Source organism: Heloderma suspectum, chromosome 2, assembly GCF_057233095.1.
Source record: "Heloderma suspectum isolate Gila_16-S chromosome 2, 16-S_ref, whole genome shotgun sequence".
NCBI classification, from domain to species: domain Eukaryota; kingdom Metazoa; phylum Chordata; class Lepidosauria; order Squamata; family Helodermatidae; genus Heloderma; species Heloderma suspectum.
Window position 1 is genome coordinate 369,616,683 of NC_139459.1, and position 19,809 is coordinate 369,636,491.

Here is a 19,809-nt window from a genome sequence, read left to right on the forward strand (position 1 = left end):
AATACAAATATTTAAAAGCATAAAATACAATATAATGCAAAACAAGGGATGATGATAATGATGATGATACGCCCTTCTCTTTAAAAAAAGTCTCAAGGTGTCTTGCAGCCAGGGCTAAAAAAAGTCTCAAGGTGTCTTGCAGCCAGGGCTAAAAAAGTCTCAAGGTGTCTTGCAGCCAGGGCTAAAAAAAGTCTCAAGGTGTCTTGCAGCCAGGGCTAAAAAAGTCTCAAGGTGTCTTGCAGCCAGGGCTAAAAAAAGTCTCAAGGTGTCTTGCAGCCAGGGCTAAAACATACAAAAAGCTAAAACGGTTAAAAACAATTTAGGGCGCAATCCTACACATGTTTAGACAGAAAAAAAAGTCCTACAGTTCCCAGCATGCCCCAGCTAGCATGGCTGGCTGGGGCATGCTGGGAATTGTAGGACGTTTTTCTGTCTAAACATGCGTAGGATTGCGCCCTTAAAATGCCAAGACTCTGTACAACAATTAAGAGAGCAATCCTATGCACCCTAGACAGTGTCTGGAAGACACAGGCTATTTCAGTTTTCGAGACAGGTTTCGAAACTTGGAGCCCGGAAACTGCACTCTCCCCGCCCGCCCCCTCGCAGCCAGCATGGAAAGAACTGCACTGGCTGCTGCTACAGGCTCACAAACATGGGTTCATAGGGCGTGAAGGGGGGCGTTCCTGGGGAGGGGAGGAGATTGGGGACGTGGGGCTATGAGTGATCCCTAGCCGCCCCCGGCCTCCTTCTTTCCTCCTCCGCCCGTCTAGCTGAAATGCAAAGCAAGAGGCACAGTGTGCCTCCCCTCCACATAGGATACTTCTAAGCCTCCGAGATCGGAGGCTCACGTGTATCCCGGGAGCATCCCATTGGAATGCACCCTAAATTAAGTAGCCCCCTCGTATGCTATCAAATGCTGGGGAGTAGGGGAAGTCTTAACTTGTGCTGAAAAGATGACAGTGTTGGCACCAGGCAGACCTCACTGCGGGGTGCATTCCACAGTCGGGGGGCCACCACAAAGAAGGCTCTCCCCCTTGTTGCCATCCTCCGAACCTCCCTCAGAAGTTCTCTCAGCACTTGGAAGAGGGACTCAGATGTTAGCTAAGTGCTAGGTTAGCTAAGTCCTGTGACATGGAACAGGCCCTGCAGGACGCCTACCCGAACCCTCTGCTCTCAGGCAGGATCGCCTGCATCTTTAATTGAAAGCCGCCTTCCCCATCCTGGTACCTTGCACATGTTTTGGACCATAGCTCACAATGCCCTGCAACAAAGCTGTGCTACAGGGCCGGCTACAGGGAGAATGTGACTCCCTTGTTACAGCAGCTTCACTGGCTAAGGGCCTGTTTCTGGGCAGAATTCAAAGTGCGGGTTGTGACCTATAAAGCCCTATATGGCTTGGGACCAGGCTACCTGAAAGACCGCCTTCTCCCATACGAGCCTCCCCAGTTCTTAAGATCTTCTGGAGAGGCCCTTCTTTTGAGACCAGCGCCTTCAGAGGCGCATTTGGTGGTGATGTCAAAGAGGGCCTTTCTGGTGGCTGCTCCCGGGCTGTGGAACACCCTGCGATGGGAGGCTAGGTTCACTCCCTCTCTCATAGAATCATAGAATAGATTCTATGGTACCCTTTTAGTACCAGATTAACACTCTCAGGGCCACGGTGGAGCCAAAACACCAAAAGTACCAGCCGATTTTAGCTTAACCTCTTAGTCTTAACCTCTGCTGTCCTTCTGCCGGCAGGCAAAGACTGCTTTATGCAAGAAGGCCTTTGGCAATGTAAGTGGGTCTGTTGGGTTGGGTGCTGTTTTTATTTTATATTCTGTAATTGTTATGTTGTTATTGTATTTTAATGTATTTTATTTTAATCAATTTTAATTTATGATCAGATAATGTTTTAATAAGCGGCACATGCCGATATGTGCCAGCGTAGCTGGCTGGGGAATGCTGGGAGCTGTAGGACTTTTCTGTCTAAACGTGCATTGGATTGTGCCCTAAGAGTTTAAGCTAAAATAGGCTGGTACTTTTGATGTTTTGGCTCCACCGTGGCCCTGAGAGTGTTAATCTGGTACTAAAAGGGTTAAATAATTTTGCTCAGAAGAGGCTTCTCCAAACTGAAGATGGCTAATTTGATCTGGAATGGTTGAATGAGATCATTCTAAAATGATGCATTAACTAGATTTCAATTTACAGTTTTGTCTGTGGTGATGTTTGCCTGTTTGGACTTAGCTTGGTTATCCACCAGGGAGTTTAGAACCCATTTGGTGTTGGTTCTGAAGTTAAACAGGACTGAATTAACAGAGAGCTCCTCTGGAATGGAATTCAGCACTTGGGCGGAAAGAGGCTCAACCCTCCTGCCCTATGTCTCGAACGTGGGCCCTGTTGTCCTCATGTCCTCCTTCCAGGCTTCCTACAGGCATTTATTTTGCCATTGTAGGACACACAGTACCAGGCTGGGTAGATTTGGTCCTGATCTGGCACAGCTCTTCTTCCGTTCTTAGGTGTTGGAGCCATGTATGGCGGTGGTGGTTAATTTTCCCGAAGCCAAGACAGCCCCGACGGACGCCTCCGTGGAGATCAAACAGGAGAGCGTCTGGGATGCTGCCGTACCGGGTAAGGATTTCTTGGGGCTTGATCTGCTAGATGCTCTGAAATGCCAAATACAGACATCTGGTTGAGCTGCTGTCAACTGCTTGGGGGTAATTTTGGAATTCTAGAACTCCAGCTCATCCAATGGGACTAATGGGTGGTACATCCAGGACAGGTCCAGGGAAGTAACTTCTTCACGCTTTGAATTGCTTGAGCAATATGGAATGTGTCACTCCTAGCTGGGATTTTGGCAGCATATGATGGGTTGCACGTTATCGCGTGGCCTCCCCAGGCTCCCTCCCTCTCCCTCCGATGCACCCCAGCGCACCCCAACTAATTAGTAAAATTAGTTCTATCTGCATTTCATGGATTGACAGCATTCTATCGTCTCTTCATCGGTGGAATTGGATTTTTGTCAGTTTCCCAAATGTGTGCAAATTTGCATTTGCAAAAATGTGCAAATCCCCCCCAAATGCACAGATCCCCCTCCCCACCAATGCATATAGTCATGCTTTAGCCTACCGGGGAAATGCGCATTTTTGGCTGGTTTTTTTAATTGAATGTATTTTTCTACGACTAAATTTGCGTAAAAATATGGAAAGTAAAAAAAGTGTCCCGCAAGTCTGCGGAATCCATATGACTTGGGAAAAGCCAGTCTGCTGCGGGATCTGCAGGTGAGATTCATAGACATCCAAAGTCATTGGATTCCATTGCAGATTTCTCCGACATCCCCTAGCTGCAATGGCAGCCTCTGTTTTAGCTGCCTCTTTAAAAAGGGGATAAATATCACACGAGGCAAAAGGGATGAGGAGGGAAGAGGTATATGAGAGTGAGCTACAGCGTCGGGAAGCCCCCGCTCCAAATCTCATGTCTGCCATGAATGCCCTGGCTGGCCTTAAGCTGGCTGCTCTGTCTTAGGCTCATCCTTTCCACCTGTGGAATGGGAGGGTTGTTGTAAGGATCCCAACACCTTCCCTGCAGGAGTCATACAAGGCTCCTGGTCAGTGATTTGGGAGTGGAAAATTTTCCAGCCCTTTATTTTTCCACGGAAAATTTTCCATTTCATAAGTACATTAGTAAAAATGAATGTATGCCAATTGAAAATGCAATATTAGGCGAGCTTGGCGGTAATTATTGTTTTTCAGGTAATTATTATTTAATAATCTGAGATCATAACGATATAGGGCAGGATTCAAAAGTTTTAAATAAATAACCAAATAAAGAAATAAATAATCCCCAGGATACATATACGTCACTGAAATACATGTATGTCCCAGAGGGAAATGGAACTAATAAGTAGTGACTGCGAAATTGAACCTCAGTGGCAAAGAGTTGAACTCCGTTGAAAGAGAGGAGTGGTTGTCACTGTTCTTTGAGTTGCTAAAATTAATTACTATTATTTATTTATTTATTGCATTTCTATACCGCCCCATAGCCAAAGTTCCCTGGGCGGTTTACAAAGATATAAAAAAATTGGAATACAGTATACAAAGTTTAAAAACCATTTACACAAAACACACAGACAGTGTACATGAAGACAACATATATATCTAAAAACAACTTTGAACAGTCAACCGTAAGCACAGGACAGATCCAGGACCGCCTAAAAACTCGTCATATGCTGCCAAATGCTCAACATGCATGGAGAATGCCCTCTATTCACAATATTGTGTAAGGATCAGACAGTATTGCCTACCAAGCTCTTTATTGCAGCTTACAGATGCACTTGGAATTCTGACACAGCCCTGACATCAGTTATGCTCACCGTTGATAGTTTCACAAGAAAGCTCAATGGAAGAGTTATTCTTATGCTTGTCCACATTTCCGGATGTCAACATTCACAGTACCTTTGTTTTTTTTCTTAAATGTAAGCAATGTAAAGGAGGTGCATGCTGTTGTCTTTACATTTTTATGAGTATTCTGCTAAGACTTCTATGTAATATACCATTTAAATTACATTAAGGGCGCAATTCTGTCAGGATGGCCGACAGCCTCCGAACTCGGAGGATTACGGCCATCCAAGGCAGAGTGGGAGGAGCGCTGGAGGCGATCTTTGCCTCCTCGCTCTTCCTGCCCTCTCTTTTTTGCCTGTCTAGCTGGGGTGCGTTGGAGGGGGAGGGAGGGAGCCTGGAGAGGCCTCGGGATAATGTGTAACCCACCCTCTGCAGTCCCCTCCCCGCCCACCAGAACGCCCCCTTTGCCCCCTCTCCGAGGTTGCTTTTGTGACCTCAGAGAGGCAGCCGGCTGGTTCTTTCCATGCCGGCTACAGAGGGAGGGGGCAAGGAGAGTGGTTCCCTGGCTCTGAGGTCGGAGCAGTATCTCCGACCTCAGACCCAGGAATCTGAAATATCCTATGGCCCCTCCAGGTGCTTTCTAGGGCCATAGGATTGCTAAGTTGATTCAATGTTTTTCCTCAAATATTTCAGGTCAAATCTTGTGATGTATTGGGACAAAAAATTAAAATGAGGTCCTTTTTTAGCTTTTGGTTTATTAAATATAAGTAAAATAAATATGCTAAATTAGGCCTTTCTGGGGCAGGAGTGGGCAACGTCCAGGGCTCTGGCAGCCATTTCCTCCCCCAGACCCTCACCATGGGCCAGCACATGGGCACTGCACAGTCTGTGGGGCACCCCACCCCCCAAAATGGGCCAAATGCCAGCAGGAAACTGGTCTGTAGCACTGCAGAGCACTCCAGTGTTAATTTGGCTTGTTTCCAAGATAAACCTAATCCCTTTGGTGCTCCGTCGCAGCTGGATTTGGCCGTTGGGTGTCCTGTAGCTGCTACGGACACTATTTTTAAAAATGAAGGGGGGGTGCATCGGGGTCCCCGGCAGGGGTCACATGTGGCCTGCAGTTGCCTGCCCCTGATTTGGGACATCAGAAAATTTTCTGATGCAAAGTGGAAATTTTTCAGTGCACATGACTCTATGCAAGTGAACCAAATTTGCATTGGAAAAATTTCCGATGCAAACTGGAACTGTTCCTGTGCAATTGACCATATGCAAATTTCCCTGAAAACCCACATCACTGCTCCTGTCTATGTGACAACCGCCCTTCAGGTATAAATAAATAAATCCACAAACAAAAGCCAAGGGGAAGAAGAGGTTGGAAGGGTTTCGAATGATACATACGTAGATTCCGTCTCCCCAGCAAAAGAATGACTCGTGCTTGGGATTCTGTCCTTGTTCCAGCAGGTGGGGGGACGATCTTTGGGGAAGACCAAACTGAGGCGCAACGTTCCAGGAAACAGGAGCGCCGAGAGCCGTTGCTACGAGGAGCCAAGCAGAGTGCTGCCACCTGCCTTGATCGGGGGGTGTCCTCTGAGGTCCGGCCCGGAAGCCATCCAGAGGGGCCAAAGGGGAAATTCATCAACAGCCAGGGCAGGTATGAAGAACTGCCAAGAGTCGTCCAAGACGAGAGGCTGAAGACCTGCCCTGATTGCGGGAAGGGCTTTGTGTGGCGGTCCCAGGTCATCGAACATCAGCGGATTCACACAGGCGAGAGGCCCTACGCCTGTTCGCACTGCGGGAAGCACTTCAGCAGCAAGTCGTACGTCGTTAAGCACGAGCGGATCCACACGGGGGAGAGGCCGTACCAGTGCCCAGACTGCGGGCGAAGCTTCGGCCGGAGGGATGTCCTCGCTGCTCACCGAAGGACGCACACGGGCGAGAAGCCATACCAGTGCGCCTGCTGCGGGCAGAGCTTCAACGCCCGCGAGCGCCTCCTTGTCCACGAGAGGGTGCACACGGGTGAGAAGCCGTATAAGTGCTCTGAGTGCGAGAGGTGCTTCCGGGACCGCTCGAGTTTTTACGCGCACAAGAGGACCCACCGAGAGAAGCCCGACAAACATCACGGACTGTGGGAAAATGTTTAGCAGTTATACGTGCCCTGAAAGCTTCGAGGGAGAAGCTGTACACATACAGGGACTGAGGAAAAGGCTCGGGACTGTAGCATACATCCAAGGATTTGCACTGCGAAGGAATTATAGAAGTGCTCCAAGGTCTGTCCCTATCAGACATAAGAATTACCCATTCCTCTTCAGAAAGAAACCTTATGGCTGTTCATGCTGTTGGGAAAAGCTTTGGAGAGCAGCCTAGTTCTAATACTCTGTTTGTGCTTTACCACTTCAGACCTCACATGTTTGGGCCTCACATAACTGAATATCCCTCCATACAAAAATAAATGAATCCTTGCACATCAAAAGCGAGCATCTCAGGAAGGAGGCCAAGCTAGAACCCGTCTCCTTGACATGCTAGTTTTCTACATGCAGGGATTTGTGTATTTATTTTGTTGTTGTTGTTGTTCAGTCATTCAGTCGTGTCCGACTCTTCATGACCCCATGGACCATAGCACGCCAGGCCTTCCTGTCCTGCGCTCTCTCCCAGAGTGTGCTCAAGTTCATATTCATTGCATCGGTGATGCCATCTAGCCATCTCATCCTCTGCCGTCCCCTTCTCCTTTTGCCTTCGATCTTTCCCAGCATCAGGGTCTTTTCCAGGGAGTTTTCTTTTCGCATTAGGTGGCCAAAATATTTCAGCTTCAGCTTCAGTATCTGTCCTTCCAATGAGCACTCACGGTTGATTTCCTTTAGGATTGACTGATTTGACCTCCTTGCAGTCCAGGGGACTCCTAAGAGTCTTCTCCAGCACCACAGTTCGAAAGCAACGATTCTTCGGCGCTCAGCCTTCCTTATAGTCCAGCTCTCACAGCCATACATTGCTACTGGGAAAACCATAGCTTTGATTAGACGGACCTTTGTCGGCAAGGTGATGTCTCTGCTTCTTACTATGCTGTCTAGGTTTGCCATAGCTTTCCTCCCAAGGAGCAAGCGTCTTTTAATTTCATGGCTACAGTCACTGTCTGCGGTGATCTTGGAGCCCAAGAAAATACAATCTGTCACTGCTTCCATTTCTTCCCCTTCCATATGCCAGGAAGTGATGGGGCCAGATGCCATGATCTTCGTTTTTTTAATGTTGAGTTTCAAACCAGCTTTTGCACTCTCCACTTTCACCCTCAACAAGAGGCTCTTTAGATCCTCTTCGCTTTCTGCCATTAGGGTGGTATCGTCTGCGTATCTGAGGTTGTTGATAATTCTCCTGGCAATCTTAATTCCGACCTCTGATTCATCCAACCCGGTATTTCTCATGATGTACTCTGCATATAAATTAAATAAGCAGGGCGACAATATACAGCCTTATCGTACTCTTTCCCAATTTTGAACCAATCGGTTGTTCCATGTCTGGTGTGGTGTAGGGACTGGATTGCTGGACTAGGTTTGGTGAGATCCAGGTTCAGAGCTCCACTCAACCATGAAGCTGACTGGATTACTATTGGGCCAGTCACTCTCTTTCAGCCTAACCAACCTCACATGGTTGTTGTGTTGATAAAATGGAGGAGGAAAGAATGATGTACACCACCCTGAGTGCCGTGGAGGAGGTGCAAGATAGAAATGTAATAAATACAGTAAACAAATGTGAGTCCCATCTGTAGTCTGAACTGGTGCAGCCCAGACACAGGCTTACTACCTCAACGAGGGCCAATATGGATGTAATTTAGGAGATCCATGATCATGTCTCCCGACAGTTTTTCCAATCCAAACTTAAAAGCAGCGGCACTAGGGGGGATTGGATATGGGCAGCTGTTGGGGAGGGGGGATTTCCCTCTCCCACATAATTTTTCTGATCAAAATCAATCCCCCCATCCCTGAATCTGCTGTTAGCCCCCTGTGTGTGGAGAAGAGACAGGCCCAATATTGGTGTTGCTGTATTAAGCAGTTTTCCAACATCATTGCGTTTTCAGATGGTACAGTCCAAAGAGGGCTGTAACACACAATTCTTCTAAATGTGTACATTGGCTGTGGGGGCTATTCCGCAAATATTACAGAGTAGCCGGCCCAGGTTTGCCACTGAATGTGTACCCAACAGGGAGGTGTAGCGAATCACTGCTCTCTGAGATTACTCCGTCTCAGGGATGTTGTACCTTAGGTTGGGGCCCGACTTTGGCCCCCCTGGGATCCCCAGGCAGCCAGATGCTGGTATTTTTGTTATTTTGGCCACACCCCCTTTGCCTTCGGCCACACCCACCACAGCAGTGCGGCCCGAGAGCTTCTCCGAAATTGAATTCAGCCTGCGGGCTCAAATAGGTTCAACACCCCTACTCTATCTGTAGGATGGGATGTGAAGCAGCCCTTATGCTCCCCATTGGTGGGATGGGATGAAAGGGAGCCATTGTAGTACATTTTACATTAAAACTGCTAGTTTGACCTTTATGCTCCAGGATCAATCCAGTGGTTTGGTTATAGTTTACTTTGGAACTTGGCTTCTTTAAGAAATAGTGAGGTGGTTATTTGATTACCTATACTTGCACATATTTGTGTATGTATTCTTTATGTTAAAAATAAACATTCAAAAATGAGTAATAGTGCCTGGTTTGGTTTTCAGTGGCAAGTGCTACCTTCTGTTGCTTGTTCTCTGTTGCTTGTGTATGCATGTGTATGTACTGTTAATATTTATTTATATAATATATATTCCAGTTGATTGTTATCAGACACATCGTATATAAGCCATATTTGTAAATTGCTGCTTTCTGTTGCTTCTGTGTGTATATGTGTGTGCATCTATTGTCAAGCTGTATTTCTTTTTATTTATGATAGAGAAGCAATCATACAATCCAGATTTACAACGCCCCTTTATTGAGGGACAGAGCTGTCTATGCCTTGTCACCCCTCAACTAGCCCACTGCCCTCAGCTGCGATGGTAGATGCAGTCCAAATGACAGCAGATATTCTTAAGATCTGTGTGTGTGTTGTTAATTTCTATTTATTTTTTCTCTCAAGAAAACCTCAAGGGAGCTTACATACAGGGCCCCCAAGAGGCCCCAAAATGGCTGCCATGGTGGGGGATTGCCCATTATAAAATGGCCACCACAGTGGGCATGGCCAGTCACAACACACTCATGTCCCAAAGGCAAACTGCTGAGACCAAGACATTTTGCCGCCTGAGGCAAAAACAAGATGGCTCCCCTCCGATTCCATGTACACAAGCCTGCTAGACTGGCAGCTGAATCATCCTTCAATGCTGGCAATGGGACAGTGTCCTCCAGTGCCTGTGAAAGCACCAGGCTAGCCTAGGGAGTGCAAGGCAGGCTTCAGAGCACACTGCTCTCTCCTCCAACGTCTTGCTGCGGCCTCCCTGCATCTGTTGCCTGAGGCAACTGCCTCACTCGGCCTACTGGTAGGGCCGGCCTGGCCCATTCCCACCCCCTCTAGGATGGCTGGCCAGATGTCCTACTTTGCAGAGGGCAGCCCTCTGCTTTAGAGAGCTGGCAAAGGACAGTCTTCCTCTGATGGGCTGCCCAGTTTAAAGATAAAGACTCATCAAACGGGATCGCTGGACCTTGAAGCTGCCCATCAACAGCACCTGGGCAGCAGACTGAGCAAGGTCCCCTGGTCAGTTTTCCATATGGTGACCTGTCTTGTATTTCCATTTAAATAAAAGTTATTTTTAAATTTGCACATGCACACACACTTGTATATGTAGATGTTATGCAAATTGGGGCCCTCTTTTCTCCTCTTTTTTGGTGATGCGTTTCCTCTTTGGTGATTCGTAAGTGGCCGCCCTATCTACGCCTTCGTCCCGTCAGTCATTGAGTTAGGGGGAAGGCGATTTTTTTTCTTCTATGGGGGAGGCGGGAAGTTCATGTGCAGACACAGATTTGCCCAATCCCAGCTGTATTAAAAGATTTGCTTTCTCCATTGATGACTATTTGCAGCTATCACTTCTGTTCCAGAGGACATTTTATTCATGTATTTATTTATACCATTCATTTCCCACTTTTCTTCCATCATGGAACTCAAGGTAGCTACACGTGCCTCCCAGGTGGTCTCTCCTCCAAGCACTGACCAAATCCAGACTTGCTTAGCTTCAGCAAACCTCAGGTGCCTTAAAACACACAGTCAGCGTGAACCAGGAGAAGACCTAGCCAGGCAACGTCTAGCTTCTTTCTATCCTTTCTTTAGATCTATGTGTCTTTCTCCAGCTTCCATCGGCATCCATTCCACTCCCCCTTCACCCAAGTTGTTAGTCCCCTCACTCTACTTTTGTCAGTCAGTGAACATTCCATGGCACTGACTTATGGGCCCGTTTGGGATTTCTTTTTGCCCCCTTAGTTTTTTGTTCTTTTAAAAAAGATCGGGGGGAGGGGATCTGCAAAGTCGGTGTGGTAATTAGGCTTTAAAAAAAAAAAAAGCTGCCACTGGTGCCAATGGAAGGGTGTGTGTGTTTTTAAAGCCAGGGGTGGGGGAGCTGACAAGGAGAAACACCTGGGCAGGGGAGGGGGGAGAGGGGGGGAATGGATGGGAGCGTGAATGGATGTCTGTGTGTTCATGTATGCGAACGTATGAAGGAGTGTGGGGTGTCTCTGGCTCTGCCCACCACTTGCACAGCCAGCCTCAAGGGTAGGCACGGTTGGGCATCTGCAGAGGGCCCACGCTGCAGCAGGGCCTCAGTGACAGGCGCCCCCTGGCTCCTCCTCTTCACCATGGCGACCTGTTTGTTCACCTGCCTCTCCCTCCAGCCCAGACAACATGGGGAGGAGCAGGAGATGCCCGGCCTCCTTGCTCCCTGCCTGCCAAGCCAGCAAGAGGCGGAAAGGAGGAGGAAGAGCAGGACGACGAGCAGCTGGTGGCAAGGGCGGTGAGGGAGGCGACTCACTGAGGGAGGGGCCCCACTGATGGCCTTGCCCAAGGGCCCTCCAAAACCTGGAGTTGGCACTGACCCCTTGCATGCAGTCCCCAACGGATTTGCCCCAGGAGTTGTGGGTGGGGGAATGCAAGCTTTAGAACATGCCATAACTAAAGACCAGGGGAAGGGCGTTTGGCCACAAACACCTTCAGGGGGCCACAAAGCCGAAACAGCAGATAATCCATCAAACACTGTAAAAAAAAAAATTGATTAAAAATTAAAACCAACACACAATCTGGGGCAAAACATTTTTTTAAATTTATAAACACTCAAACTGTGTTGTGCACCAAGAAACACTGATCCTTTTGTTCCCATAAATCCTGGGTGGGGAAAAATGCATCACCTCGCGATCACGCATCACACACCTGTTGTTGGACTGCAATTCCCATCAGCCCCATCCAGTATGGCCAATGGTCAGGGATGCTGAGAGTCGTAATCCAGCAACATCTGGAGGCCACAGGTTCCTCCACCTCTCACATAACACAGGAATTGCTTTACTGATGTCAAAAGATGCCCTCCTGCCCAGGACTTTTGTCTCTAGCTGCTTCTGGAAAGTTCACAAGGAGGGTGAGAAGGAGCTGAGCCATTCCCTCTAGATTGACCCCTACACAATGTCTCCTACTTAAATTCACTTTGTATTTGGGATAGAGTGTCTCTGAATAAACACTGTTCTTAAATATCAATAGCCAATAGCGTTTTCTAGAGCTCTCCTCCATTAATCTGTGTAATCCTGGGGTGCAAAAGTGTATTATTGCAGAGGGCCAAATTGCCTCAGCAGGCCAGATGACATCAGTGGGCATGGCCCAGCGAGGAAGAGACCAACGAATGGAGGAGCAACGTCTCAAAATGCTGGAACAAAGATTTTATTTGTTAAAAAGCCCAACACGTTTCGGTTGATTTTTAAGGCCTTCTTCAAGGGGTTATAAAAAAGTCTGCAAAAATTCCCGCAATAATGTCTCCTCCTAAAATTCACTGGCGACTCCAGTAGGACACATTACAGGAATTGTTGCAGACCTTTTTATAACTCCTTGAAGAAGGCCTTAAAATAAAAACAGTCCGAAACTCATAGGACTTTTTAACAAATAAAATCTTTGTCCCAGCATCTCGAGACACTGCTCTTCCATTTGTGGGCCTATTTGGGATGCCCTCCTGCTTTCGCACCCTTTTGTTTCTTCACCCAATGGGAGAAAGGGCAGTGCACTGGCGAATCCCCACTGTCCATCTGAGATTGTCAAAGAACAGCAGGGATTCCTCCTGGGGGTGGGCTTAGGAGGCCCAACCCTGCCTCGTGGACAGCAGAGGCTGGTGGTTCCAACGTCAATGGGGCATTGAATCTGCTCTGGGTTTCAGTCAGAGGCAGTCAAAACTTTATTGGAGCTTTCCAAGGCGACCCACACCTTGGATAGCTCCTTTGGAGTTCTGATTGGCTCTGACTGAAACCAGGAACGAATTCACTGCCCCACTGACTTCAGAGCCACCAGCCTCCATGGCTCCTGGAGGAACCCAAGGAAGCTCCATGGGCTGGGCTGGGCTGGGCTGGGCTGGGCTGGGCTGGGCTGGGCTGGGCGCCTGGCGTGCCAAATTAAGCCGGCTGGCTGGGGGTTGGGGTCGCAACTCTTGTCTAACCTGTTTAAAGCCGTTTAAGCCCATGACCACCACCATGCCTGGTGGTAATAAATTTGGTGTATACTTTCTCTCCCCTGGCATGAATTCGCAGCCTCCCAATTTCATTCAGAAGCCCCTGAGGGAAAAGAATGGTGGTGGGGCCGGAGGGGATCTTTCTATTTACTCTCTACATAACGCAAGTTTATACGCTGACCCTTTTGTCCTCCTTTAGTCATGTTTAGGTTATTACATTTATCTCTCCCCCCCACACACACACACATTTCTCCAAGCAGCTCAGTGAGATCCGCAGTCGTTCCCCCGCCATTCCCTCCTCACAACACCCCTGTGTGGTAGGTTATGCTGAGAGGCAGCGATCAGCCCAAAGACATTCAGACTGCAATCCTGTGGCCATGTCCCTGCGAGAAAGGAACATAGTGGGACTTATTTCTGTATGAACATGCATAGGACTGCACTATCAGTAAACTTCAAGGCTGGGGGGTGGGATTTGAACCCAGCTTCCCTAAAGCATAGTCCAGTTGCTTTGGACTACAACTTCCAGCATTCCTGGCCACTGGCTAGGGATGAGGGGAGTTACAGTCCAAAAAATCTAGAGATCACCAGCTTGGTGAAGGCTGCTTTAATCACTGCATAACATGCTCTTCTCATTGCCTTCTTCTCTGCTCTTGCTCTGTGGTACCCTTCTTGAGAAAGAAGGCCCAAACATACTTCCACCATGTACCACTTAACTGACTCGGTCCTGATGCTGCACCATGGAGGGGACGTAGTGCAGGGTTGCCAACTTTTCTCCCTATCCCTGCTCCTGCACCTTTAGCAGCAATTTGATCAGCAGGCATTAGCAGAGGATAATGCTCTTCTCCATACCAGGAAAAGCTTCACCTAGCACTTCCTCTGCATCAGGCTCCTGTTCAGGGCACAGCACCAGGCCCAGCCATTGTTTTCCTGATCAGTTGGCAACCCTACTGCAGAGCAGAAGAAAGGCAAGATGAAGACAGCAGGTAAAGGAAACTTCTACAAATAAAACCAATTTGTTGAATGTATCATGTAGATTGAACATGTGTTAGTCTGTTATAGTAACAGAAAAATTAAAGTCAAGGTGGTTGGTTGGTGTCCCTCCCAGAATTCTTTGCTTCTGTCATCTCAAGAGAAGAAACTTCACCCCTTTCGGTTTCTTTATTGCTGCCTGCAGATGGGTCAAATTTGCACAGACGTTCCAAGCTTACGAACCGGAGAAGTATTGCTTGTGAATTAACAACCTCAGTCAATCAATAAAAGGATTTCATCAACGATATTGGGAAAACAATGTCAGAAACAATAAAAGCATCCGTGGAAAGACTTCACATCAAGGTGTTTAGGAGGCAAATGTCTGCGTGCTTGGCTAAGTATGTAAACTATTTTTTAAAACTTCCTATATTATTTCAGCTATCGGGTTTATTAAAAAATAAAAAAAATGCACCCAGTTTAACACATCCACAAATAATTCAAGCTGTGGTAAAATGCTGCATCACTAAGTCTTCCAAAAAGCTAGAAAGACTCCGCTTTGTAGCACCCATTTAACAGTAGCATAGTAGAGTTACGGCTGATCCACAGACCAAACTGGGTCTGGTTAGTTGAGACAGGTGTTAAAAGCCCTAAAAAATCAGACAAGAACAAAGAAACCCCTAAAACAGCCTTCCCCAACTTTGTGCCCTCCTGATGTGTTGGGATACAATTCCCACCATTCACTGTAGTCCCAACGTGTCTGGACAACACCAGGTCGGGGAAGGCTGCCCCTAAAAGATCAGGCAACGTTTTGGTTTCAAGACAGCAATTCAACTTTGAAAATCACCCCTAGTAATTTCTGAACTGTGTTTGCCACAAGAAATAAACCATTATCACTGGTGAAACTGCATGGCTCTCCAGATGTGTTTGACTAAAACTCCCAGCATCCCCAGCAGCTGGCCATGCTGGCTGGACTTGATGGGACTTTCGAGTCCTTCAACATCTGGAGGCTCACAGGTTCCTCACCCCTGAACTAACAGCCAGAGCCCCCACCCCTGGAGGAGGGTGTCTGTTGCATATCTTGTGTGTTTCACAGCTCTGGCTTCACCTCTTCCCAGTCAGCCTCCACTGGAGCAGCTCAGTTCCGCCTCAACATCGGGGGCTATTGGACTCTCCTCTTGATCCTCTACAGGATTAGCCAACCTCAGAGGGTGCCTGTTGCCCCCATGTGAATCACTGCTGTGAGTTCACTGCCTTCCACACAGGAGACTTACTCATCTTTGTAATTAATAGAGAAACACAGGGAAGGGTGGGCAGGCTTCCTCCAGGGCAAGCAACCCTTGCTCTTACACACCTCCAAAGCAAACCTTTTGAGGAGGGAGGAGGAAGTGGGCTTCTGCTTTTCATTTGGAAAATAATCATTTTTTGGGTACCTGATGTCTCAGAAGTCATACAACATCCACTGAAAGGGTGGTTGGGTGGTTGCCCTCCTTGCTACTCTCCACACCTGAGCTACTCCTCTTTCCCCCATCCCAATCCTTTACCTCAGGGTTCCCCAGATGGCCACACCCCATTCCCCTGCCTGCCCCACTTTCGCCCACCTACTGGTCATTTGGTGCATCCTGGCTTTTGTACACTTTTCCCTCTCATTCTAAATGGTTGAAATTCCCCTCCTAAGGCGTACTTACTGGCTAGTAAGAGCGTTAAGTGAAAACATGCTTGTACTTTTAGCCCCACCCTCTTTGACTTTGCCCCACCCACCACTGGAATGGCTTTCCGAATAGGTCCTCCAAGATGGAATTCAGCCCTTGGGCTGAAAGAGGTTCGACGCCTCTGCTTTACTGCCACATCAGCAACTGTCCTTCCAGTTCGGCCCAGGCAACCATCATAGCGCTGCCCCAGGGGCGGTGCTCTCGCAGCTGCATTGGCCATTCTTGCTTGTCTCCAGGCCATATGAAGACTGGGGCACACAAAGCAGAGCGGCAGGCAGAGCCTCTAGAAGCAGGCGTTAAACAGGGCAGCTATGCTTTTGGGTCCTCTCTCATTCCTGCTTTGAGCATTCAAGCGCCTGGCATCAAGACTAGAAGGGAGCCTGAATCATGCATGCAGCTGTCCTAGTGGTGCTTGCCATCCAGGGCCAATGTAGCTTCCGTGACAGTGTTGGACTTGGGCTGAGGACACCCTGCCCAGAGTGCAGAGCTGCCTCCTTCAACCTAGCACCCTCCAGATGTGTTGGGACTAGGGATGTACGGACTGTGTGAAATCCATTCCATCTGCATTTTGCATATTGTCAGGCGCCTGTTGCTCCGTTGTCCACTCACGGATGGAATCGATTTCCTTTCCTTTTCGTTTCTGAATTTGATTCAGATTCGCGCTTGTGAAAATGTGCGGATCCCATGAAAATGTGAGACACCCCCCCCCCGTGAGCATTTTCACGCTTTAGCCTATGGTGGAAAGGCGCGTTTTTGGCTGGGTTTTGTTTGTGTTACTTTCTGTATTTTTGTATTACTAAACTTGTGCAAAATTCTAGGAAGTTAGAAAAATGCTCCGCCCGTCTGTGGAATCTTGCCTGACTTGAGAAAGGCTGGTCCACTGCGTGATCCATGGGTCGGATTCATAAGAATCCAACTTCGTTTGATTTCATCGTGGATTTCAGCATCCCCTAGTTGGGACTACAACTCCCATCATCCCCAGGCAACATCGGGAGGGCGCCAGGTTGGGGAAAGCTGGTGTAGATACTAGCCTTGATCCCAAGGTGAAATGATTCTGTTGCCACCTGTAATCCTGACTCCCCGTTCATCCCCGTCCTTGTTCCTGTGGCCTAGTTCCCCCGATACCACGCAGGCGCTGCTTGGCCCCACTGTCCGCAGGAGGACCGCATCTGCCCTACCACCCATTTTCCTTTTTGTCTAAAAAAAAGGCATTTTTGGCAGGCTGAAGGGGGGAGAACGCAAAAGGGAGGAGCTGGATCGTCAGGAGAGGGATGGCCGACAGTGCAGTACCACTGAAATTCAGGGATAGAACCTCAGGCCCGGGGCCAATTCTGGCCGGCATGGGATGCCGATCCAACCCTCTGGGGTCCCAGCAGACACCCCCCACTTCCCCTGGCCCCACCATCCATCGTTGGGTGGTTTCCCGACCTTTGTGCCATTTTCTCCCCACTCTCGGCAATAAGAGCGTCAGGCTAAAATAGACTAGTATTTTTGGTAGTTTGTCCCCTTCGCCCCCACCCACCACTGGAATCCCCCCCCCCCGAGCTTATCTGAAATGGAATTTGGCCCTTGGTCTCAAAGAGACTCAAGACGCCTGACTTAAATCACAGTGGGCCAAACAACCGCCATCTATTTGGACCCTTATTAAAGGGGGACAGGACCACTGTCTTCAGAGAGCGGAAGGGCCGTGGGTCGCGCAGAGAAGGGGGAGCAGGCCTGTTCTCTGTTGCTCCAGGGACTAGACTAGATCCAATTCAGCTAAACGTTAGGAGAAGCTTCCTAACGGTGAGAGCTGCTGTTCAGCCAACAGCCTCGGGAGGTGGTGAGCCCTCCTTCACCGGAGGTATTGAAGCTGAGGCCAGACAGCTGTCTGTCAAGGATGCTGTAGTTCCACCCTCCACTGCTGATCCTGCACTGAGCACAGGGGAGTGGACTACATGACCTCTGAGGTTCCTTCTGGCTCCATAATTCTAACGATCAAGGACTTGCTTTTGTGATGTTGCATGAAGAATTGGCTGAATTAGCAGGCAGTGAAAGAGACATCTGTGTAAATTTGGGAGGTGTGGGGGGGGGGAGAATCACCTCTGCAGTCCAACTAATTGCTTACCAGGCAACAGAGGCTATAGGGTATCTGTATTTTTGCCACGGCCCTCACACACAAACTCCTGTTACAGCAAGGGAGGTTTCTAGGCTGCCTCAATAGGTTACGTTTACATGATGCTTTTAACCAAGATTTTTGTTTAAAAAAAAAAAAAAAGAGGGGCACCACCTGCCTCTCGCCTCTCAGTGGTGGTGCTTGATAAAGTTTGAGTTGTCGCTGAACCGCTTCCCGCAGACAGAGCACTCGTAGGGCTTCTCCCCCGTGTGGATCCTCTTGTGGACGATGAAGTTGGAGTAGTCGTTGAAGCGCTTCCCACAATCCGGGCACTTGTAGGGCTTCTCGCCCGTGTGGATTCTCTTGTGTCTAGTGAGGCTGGAACCCGTGTTGAAGCCTTTGCCACAGTAAGAGCACTTGTAGGGCTTCTCGCCAGTGTGCACCCGCTGGTGGATGAGGAAGGCGGCCCGGCTGACGAAGCTCTTCCCGCAATCCGAGCAGTTGTACCACCTCTCCCCTGAGTGGGTTCTCTCGTGTGCGATAAGGTTGGACCGCCGGCGGAAGAGCTTCCCGCAGACGTGGCAAGCGTTGTCTCTCTCGCCGGGGAGGATGCCCTGCTGCAGGAGGCTTTCGTCCAGGTCCTCGTACGTGCCCTGGGAATTGATGAATTTGCCCCCTTCCCTTTCTAGGCAGTTCCCATACAGGGCCTCGGAAGCATCTCCCCGATCAGGGCAGTGGGGAAGGTTCTGCTCGGCTCTTCCCGACAACGCCCAACGTGGATCCAGCTCCCTGGAGTTTCCTGGGTCGTTTTTCTCTGTCCTGCACAACTTCGCATTGCCTGCTGGAATGAATAAACGAAAGCAAACCGAGACAAATGAACCACTCCCTTAACAATGTCAGAAGAGCCCTGTTGGATCAGCACTGATCAGCACTGTGGGCCTTTTGAAGTCCTTCAGACTACATTCCTGAGAGCGATCTTGGGAGTCCCGGGTTGTGTTTCTAACGCGGCCTTGCACCTGGAGGTGGGCCTAATTTCTGTGGAGGGCCGTGCATGGATTTGTCTGATAAACTTTGGCTCAAACTTGTCTTTTCCCTTATAGGACTGTCCCCGTTGACCCTAACGGATGCTTTTCAGTCAACATGGAGAAGGTTGTTGACAGCAAAATTACTGACTTATGGGTTTACAACTGGCAGTTTAATAGTCCTTGGATATTTTAAAGCTAAACTATTAAACCACAAATATGGGATACAGAATTACAGGACTATTTAAGAAGTCCCCCATTCAAAAGTCCACCTCCCACTGTCAGCGGAAGCTTGATTCGTAGCTCCCATGGCTCACAGGTGCTGAGAACAGACACCTGTGCTGCAAATCCATCTAACCCACCCATTCTCAAGCTCGAGGAGTCCCCGGATGTTGCTGGATGACAATCCCCCATCATCCCCAGCTGGCATGGCCAATGGCTGGGGACGATGTGAGCTGTGGGCAAACACCATTTGGGGATCTGACATTGGGGAAGCCTGGATTCTAAGCCTCCATAACAGGGACGGGCACTGCGGCCCTCCAGCTGTAGTTGCACTACAACTCCCATCATCCCCGCCCTGGACCTGCTGGGGGCTGGAGACCTTCTTGTTTTATTTGCTGATTATATTTCTATGCTGCCCAATAGCCAAAGCTCTCTGGCCCATTTGCAAAACAAAACATAAAACCAAAAAATACAACAACATCGTAAAGTGTTGTTGTATTTTATACAACAGCATCTTTTAGCTCAGCTGTTTTAAATCTGCATTTTAAATCTCTGCCTTGCTGCTAGGTTTTATTCTGGTTGTACTGTTATATTGTGACTTTACGCTTTCATATCTTGTATGTTTTTATGCTGCGCTTTGTGGTTTTAGTTTTTGTAAACTGCCCAGAGAGCTTTGGATATTGGGCGGTATAGAAATGAAACAAACAAACAAACAAACAAAAACAGTGATTTAAAAAAAGCTCATTTAAAAACAGAATGAAACCAAACTTAAAAACAGGGTAAATCTGGAAGGCCATGGGTTCCTCACCCCCGACTACCATTTCTGTCTC

The 19,809-nt window shown here is 48.5% G+C and overlaps 2 protein-coding genes across 3 annotated transcripts in view; one reads left to right on the top strand and one right to left on the bottom strand.

The window, feature by feature from the left end:
* The first annotated feature begins 5,601 nt into the window (after nt 1–5,601).
* LOC146356012 (uncharacterized) lies at nt 5,602–8,332 on the top strand. Its single transcript, XM_084831833.1, has one exon. The coding sequence runs from the start codon at nt 5,741–5,743 to the stop codon at nt 6,455–6,457; it is 717 nt and encodes a 238-aa protein (XP_084687959.1). The 5' UTR covers nt 5,602–5,740; the 3' UTR covers nt 6,458–8,332.
* Nucleotides 8,333–8,992: 660 nt separating this feature from the next.
* The window catches only part of LOC146356013 (zinc finger protein 397-like), a 56,377-nt gene continuing 45,560 nt past the window's right edge, over nt 8,993–19,809 (bottom strand). Inside the window, exon 7 of one of the 2 annotated variants that reach the window (XM_084831585.1) lies at nt 8,993–18,329. In XM_084831585.1, coding sequence (XP_084687711.1) covers nt 17,924–18,329 — 406 coding nt within the window. In that variant the 3' untranslated portion in view covers nt 8,993–17,923. Of the gene's footprint in view, nt 18,577–19,809 lie in introns of both variants that reach the window. The other variant, XM_084831586.1, reaches the window with a different exon arrangement.

Bases quoted from the DNA above. Each gene is read 5' to 3' on its own strand.
- LOC146356012 (XM_084831833.1), top strand. From the start codon at position 5,741: ATGACTCGTGCTTGGGATTCTGTCCTTGTTCCAGCAGGTGGGGGGACG.